Here is a 6,331-nt window from a genome sequence, read left to right as displayed (position 1 = left end):
ATACAGTAACAAGAGAATTGAGTCATAGATTTTCAATATAGTGTTAAATTTTGTAGCCATTCAATAAAGCTTATTAATTTTATTTTGAAGTTTATTTTCAGGCTTTGGCGCCAATCAACACGCTTTTAGATCTCAGCGTTTCCATTGGCCCTTGAAAAACACTAATCCTGGACACAGAAACAGATGGAAGACACCTGCCTGGTGGGTGTCTCACAGTTGCTGGGCCCTAGACACACGGGGAACACCTCCCTTCCCAGTGCAACCGCAGGTGTATGCAGAAGCAGGAAGAGGCCATGCTCAGGAACGTGAGCTCTGTGGGCACCAAGCCCTCCAGGAATCAGGGAGGAAGGGAGCATCAAAGTTTTTCAATCCTACAAAAATAGCGGGCAAGTCACAAGTCCCTTCTTGCAGGAGAAGGTGCCCCCACTCCCCTGTTACCCCACTTCACCACCAGAAGCCAGCAAGCCACTCCCCTCCTGTTTGCCCCCTGACCTGGACCCCAGGAGGCTGAGACCCCAGGGGCCCAGCTCCCTGTCTCAGAGAACTCGCCATGCGGGAGCACAGAGTGAGGGCCAGAGGCGGCACCAACCTGGGCTGCTTGTATCTAGGAGGCCTGTCTGGAGGAGGTGACCTGCTGGTCAGTCTTCCTAAGCCCTCATTGCTTCTTCCGGGGCCCAGAGAACTTTGTCTTCAACAAAGCCCCAGGTTGGTGCTGAATCTCAAGGCCCAGGCCACACCCTAAAGGCACATGCAGAGTTGGGGGGGCAGCATCCAAGGAACGGCCATGAAAAGTCTTGGGGGCTGGAAGGGTGGTAGTCACTCTGTGGAGCTGGGGGATGGTGCCGGCTTGGGAATAGAGAGGCACAGAGACATCGCTCACTCTCTGACCAGGAGGCCAGAACGAGCTTTCAAAACAGTCAACAGCCTCCTGCAGAAAGGCCAGAACCTCAGCTGAGACCCCACCCCCAAAACCAAGACAGCACGACCTCAGGGCTCAGGTCCTGAACTCCCAAAAAGGCACCATCCATGGGCCCCTCACCCACGTCGGCCCTGGGGGCACATTCAAGAGTGAGGGGTAGAGTTATGTATGCACTGTGGAAGCCACCCACACGTTAACAAATTATGGATTGAATGCACTAATTTGGGCCGAATGTAAACTGTGGACTGCAAGCGTGAATTAATGAATTCTAGAATAAACTGTTGAGTTCATGAATAAATTATAGAATTAGTAAACTAAAAAGCGAATTAGTTATAAAATATTATGAAATTAACGAATACTCAGATGACGGAAATCTAGAACCCAGGACCCAGAGATTTAGGTTGAGTAAAACCGGGGTCTGGTCTGGTGGGATCCCTCGGGGCCCAAACTTGCCTTGGAAGAGGTGAGCGTCCAGAGTTCTGCTCCACTTTCCCCTTTCTGTGAACACCACTGGCTGTGGGAGGCCTCTTGGGCCATGCAGAGGGGAAAGGGGCTCAGCCACAAAGGTCTCCTCATAGCTGTGCCCCCTGCCCCAAAACTAGCCCTCGAAGACCTCTCCAGCCAGGAAGCTGGGCCCACAGCTCCCAGAAGAGTGCATTTGGGGCTCCCCAAAAAGCAAAGACAAGGACTCAGGCTGAAAAAGCCAGCGGTCACCTCCTCCACAGTCCTCGACCGCCCAGAGCAGCTGGGGTGAGCGACCGGGAGCCGTGGACCCTTGCTCTGCCCACGCCCCTCCGGAGGACAGCTCCGCCCCCGTCGGGTTGGGGAGGGGCTGGCCTCCCGGTTGCCGGGCAACCGAGTCAACAAGCCCCAGAGAGTTGGCGGCGTGGAGTAGGAGGCTCAGACCCAAAAGGCATGAAGTATATGAAGCATGGGGTGTGGGGCCTGGAAGCCGGGTAGGGCAAGGGCCTGGCCCTCGACCCGGTAGCTAAGGATGGGGGCGGTGCGGGGGGCACGTTGCCAGCAGACACCCAGACTGTGGCTGTAGCCTCTGGCCCACAGTGGGCCAGGACCCGGCCCAGAGTCTGGGGTCTGGCTGCTGTGGGCTGGTTGGGGGAAGGGAGGAACCTGCAGGGCTGAACGCTCCTCAGGCTGTTCCCTCTCCCCACTCGAGGACCCTCCCCTCGTCTATCACCTCCTCCCTGGGCTCTGCTCTTCCTTCTGCCATCTAGACCCAGCAGGGGACAAGCTAGGAGGATGGAGTCTCCCCTGCAGCAAGACGTCTGTCCATTAGGCTCTGAACCGCCCCCCCCCCCCACCACACACACACACACACGAGACCTCCCACAGTCACAGAGACTGACCTACACAGGAACACCCAGACACACACACACTCACAGATACACACAAACCTACACATATCTCCCAGAAGAGCATGAGTCCCAGGGTATAGTGAAGGCTCACCTCCTCCACCTGCAGCCCCTAAAGCAGAGGGGCCTGAGGCCAGTGTGGGGCAGACTACACCAGACCAGTCCCTGGGGTTCCCAGGGGGGTGGGGGGTTGCTGACTGACCGGTGACCCCAGACATGGGGGGCTGAAGCACAGTGAGGATCCCCAGCCTCACGGGAAAGGGTCCACCAAGCATCCCCCAGAGCAGGTTCACGTGGGTAAGGCCCGGGTAAGGCCTGAGGTCAACTCTGAGGTCTCAGCATTTTCTCAGTGGACAGAGAAACAGCCTGTGGGCAGGAAGAGAATTTCCTGAAACTCTGAGTGGATCCGAAAGTTCCAGCTGCCTGCAGAATTGAGTAGGTAGGCTGAGCTGATGAGGACCGGTGCTAGTTTGGGGCAAGTGTGACTGCGAGGAGTCTAGAGCGGCTGGAGCTGGGGGTGCACGGTGGGGCCAGGTCAGGCCAGAGGGGCAGGCAGCTGCCCAAGGGACACCGCTTGGGCACCAAAGGAAAGCCCTCTTCCCGGGGCAGGGCCGAGGATGCAGCCGCAGGCGAAGGATGCCGGGCTCAGGGTCCCGCAGGAGTGCACCAGGGGGACGTCCACGCCGGAGGCCCCCAAGCCCGGCTGGGCCCTAACGCTGGAGGGGCTGGCGGCCCTACGCCCCGAGCAGCGCCACCACCAGCTGCTCTTCGGTGATCTGCTTGAGGACGTGGGCGCGGCCGCCTCCATCTTCCCGCGCGAGTCGGTGGAGCTGGCGAACCGTATGCCCGACCCGCGCGCGTGGACGCAGTCGCTGGAGCTGCCCGCGGAGCGCCAGGACCGGCTCCTCGGCGTCCTCAAAGCAGCCGAGGCCCGCGGACGCATCCGCGCCTTGCGGCTGCGCTACACCCGCATGCGGGTGAGGCGAGGGGGCCGGAGGGAGGGGACGGGCAGGCGAGAAGGTTAGGGGGCAGGCCAGGAGGGGGAGACCGGCCTGGGCCCCCTGAGGCAAGGGGCGGGGCGGGGTGGGGTGGGGTGGGGACGGATCAAACACGGGGCTAGAGGGTGAGGGGACCAGTTGGGATGCCCTGCGGGAGGGGGCGGGGTGGAGGCCGACAGCGTGTGGGGGTACGACCCGCCCGGTGCTCTGCGGGAGGGGGCGGGGCGGGGCGGGGCAGAGCGTCGCGGAGGCTCAGAAACGCCCCGACCCCGGGATCCGCAGGCGGAGGAGATCTCCCTCCTCATTCTGCAGCAGAAGTCCGCGCGCGCCGCCATCAGGCTGGAGCTGTTCCTGCCGCCGCAGCTGAAGCCCACGCGGATTCGGGACCCGCTGGACCGTCAAGAGGTGCCTGCAAGCCCGGGAGGGGGCGGAGAGGGGGCCCCGCCCGCCTCCCCGCCACCTGGTCCCATCCCGTCTCCCCGCAGCGGAGGCGCGTGGAGACCATCCTGGAGGAGAAAGTCGATGGCAGCATCTTCCCGCGTTGACGGTGACCCCACAGCACGCGAACGCGCCCCACCTTCACACATAAAGTTCTCGTTCTCCAGGTGCCCCCTGGTCTTTCCGCTCCCCCTCTCCAGGTCCACGGAGAAGGAAGGGGGGAGTGTGGCTGCTGCCTCCCCCACATCCGATGCCACAGACATCTGGGTACACAGCGTGGGGCTCCCCCAACAAAGTAGGAAGGTGCAAGTGGACAGGTGTCAGATTATCAGGGGACAGAGACACTCCTAATCTCCCAGATACAGGTCTGCCCCCATCAGGCAACCTAGTGCCCTCTGAGTCCCTGAGGGCCCCCAGTCTGGGGGGGACAGGAGGAACCTGGCTGGGCAACAGTCACACCCCCAGAAGTAACCGCAGCCTTGGGGAGAAAGTGGGGCCTAAGTGGAACCCCAGATGTCAGGTCATCCCATCAGGGGATCAGAGAGGAGGATGACGTCCTGGGCAGGGGTTAACTGCACCAGCCAGAGCTGGCCTTTGGAGGGTCAGCCTTGGGCGGGAAGTCCTCCAGAGGGCTGAGGGGCTGGGCGAGGCAGGCCCCTAGTGCTCCAGACAGAAAATCACCCTCTGGTTTTCCTTTCCATTCTGAATGGCCTCCTCTGCTCCCCTCACGCCCCCTTACCCGCCCACCACACACACACCCTCACGCACACATTCACACACAGGACAGGAAGGAAACTACCCCTGCCCCATTCTGACACACGCCCATCCTGCACACCCTCTGGGCTCTGAAAAGCCTCCCAAGTTTCTGGACAGAATTTACTCTTCTCCTTGAGACAGGCTCTTTGTGGAGTCTGGAACTTCTTTAGGCCACCTCTGCCTTTTCCTCCCTCCCAGCCCATCCCAGCCACTGGCTGCAGAGGGGGGTCTGCAGGAGGGACTCAAACGAGCCCTCTCCCTGCCAGGGGCTCCTGCTGAGTCCACCGGCAGAGAACTGATCCAGGAGTGGTGCGCTCTTTACCGGCAGAGGGCAGAGCTGGGTTCTGACTAGGAATCCTGCTGCGTGACAGCCAGTGCCCCTCCCTAACCTGGCTCAGGACAGGACAGAGCCCCATGGGGACCTGGGCCCTCGGAGCCCTCAGCAAGCCCTTTTCCCCTGCACTTGACCCTTCACCCTTTCTGAGCTGTTGCTGCCCTTGGCCTTGATACAAGCCCAGAACTGTGTATGGAGGTGGAGTCTGTGGCAGTTCCAGGAGGGTGGGGAGAGCTATGTATGGGGGGGGGGGGGCGGGGGAGAAGGGAGGGGGAGGAAAGAGGAACAGGGTGAGCGAAGGTGTCCGTGGGCAGAGGACAGAGAGATAGGGAATGGGCGGCAGTCTCCCCATCCAGGAGTGACAGCCACTGAACCCTGATGTGCACAGGATGGCAGCCAGCCCTGGCTACCCGGCCAAGCCCCTGCAGTCTGGACCCCAGCGTTCTGTCTCTTGGGGAAGTACTGAGTGCTTGGGATGGTGTGATCTGCTTAGTAAAAGCTCATTTTATTTCATCGCTTCTCTGAACATCTATTTCTTCCTCTTTAAAATGGAGGTCTCTGGGCCAGCCCCGTGGCCAAGTGGTTAAATTTGCGTGCTCCGCTTTGGCGGCCCAGGGTTTTGCCAGTTCGGATACTGGGCGAGGACATGGCACTGCTCATCAAGCCATGCTGAGGCAGCGTCCCACGTGCCACAACTAGAAGGACCCACAACTGAAAATATATAACTATGTACCAGGGGCCTTTGGGGAGAAAAAGAAAAAATAAAATCTTCAAAATGGAGGTCTCATGCCTCTCGCTTGGCGCCATGCCCCACATAGTGAGAGCTCCATAAGAGGGGTCACCATGTATCAGGGAGGCACACAAGGACAGACGGACAAGACAAGTGCACAGAGCCCTGAGGAGAAGGCCAGCACAAGGTGGGCTCACAGACTGCTCTGCACCAGACACAGAGCTGGCACATGCGGTGTCTCTGATCCTCACACCGGGAGTGGTCCCTAGGTCTGCAGAGGAGACCAGGGAGAGGGGCCGAGGACCCTTCTGCAGGGCCTAGAGGAAGTTTCTGCTATGGGACAGCAACGCATGTGGGCCAAGGCCCAATGTGTTGGGGGTTGTGAGGGATCTGGCGGGTCCTTGGGACTGGGAGCTCATACTCTGGCTAGAGGGTCCCGGGTTCAAATCCCATCTCCATCATTACCTGCTGCATGGCCTTGAAAGAGCTCCTGCCCAGCCCACCTGGGTTCCTCCTGTAGAATATGGGGGTGGTCTGTGCAGACACAGACTCCCCAGAGGAGATACAGATGACCCAGAAGGGCTGAGGCAAGGGGAATGGACAGCAGGCCCAAGTGGCCAGAGGACATGGGGAGTGAAGAGAGAAGGGAGTTGTATGGAGGACTGGGGGGGTGTGGGGGTGGAAGGGGGTGTCGAGAGCGGAGAGACGTGTGCTGACCCCCTGGCCGCTGCCCCACACATTTCTCAGGAGGAGGTGGAGACATGACACTAAGCACTGTGCTGTGTG

The 6,331-nt window shown here is 60.1% G+C and overlaps 1 protein-coding gene across 1 annotated transcript; it reads left to right on the top strand.

Annotated features, from left to right (window-relative positions):
- Nucleotides 1–2,609: 2,609 nt before the first annotated feature.
- Nucleotides 2,610–4,943, top strand: LKAAEAR1 (LKAAEAR motif containing 1). The gene is made up of 4 exons (XM_046680092.1): nt 2,610–2,728; nt 2,899–3,266; nt 3,570–3,692; nt 3,773–4,943. The coding sequence occupies exons 2-4, from the start codon at nt 2,907–2,909 to the stop codon at nt 3,830–3,832; spliced, it is 543 nt and encodes a 180-aa protein (XP_046536048.1). The 5' UTR covers nt 2,610–2,728; nt 2,899–2,906; the 3' UTR covers nt 3,833–4,943.
- The last annotated feature ends 1,388 nt before the right edge of the window (nt 4,944–6,331 follow it).

This window comes from Equus quagga, chromosome 12 (genome assembly GCF_021613505.1).
Source record: "Equus quagga isolate Etosha38 chromosome 12, UCLA_HA_Equagga_1.0, whole genome shotgun sequence".
In the NCBI taxonomy this organism is placed as follows: domain Eukaryota; kingdom Metazoa; phylum Chordata; class Mammalia; order Perissodactyla; family Equidae; genus Equus; species Equus quagga.
The sequence above is the reverse complement of the archived record's forward strand: the minus strand, read 5'-3'. Positions and strand labels throughout refer to the sequence as shown.

Coding starts and splice junctions, on each gene's coding strand:
- LKAAEAR1 (XM_046680092.1), top strand. CDS start 2,907: ATGCAGCCGCAGGCGAAGGATGCCGGGCTCAGGGTCCCGCAGGAGTGC. Junction 3,267..3,569: donor TGCGCTACACCCGCATGCGG/GTGAGGCGAGGG, acceptor CGGGATCCGCAG/GCGGAGGAGATCTCCCTCCT. Junction 3,693..3,772: donor ACCCGCTGGACCGTCAAGAG/GTGCCTGCAAGC, acceptor GTCTCCCCGCAG/CGGAGGCGCGTGGAGACCAT.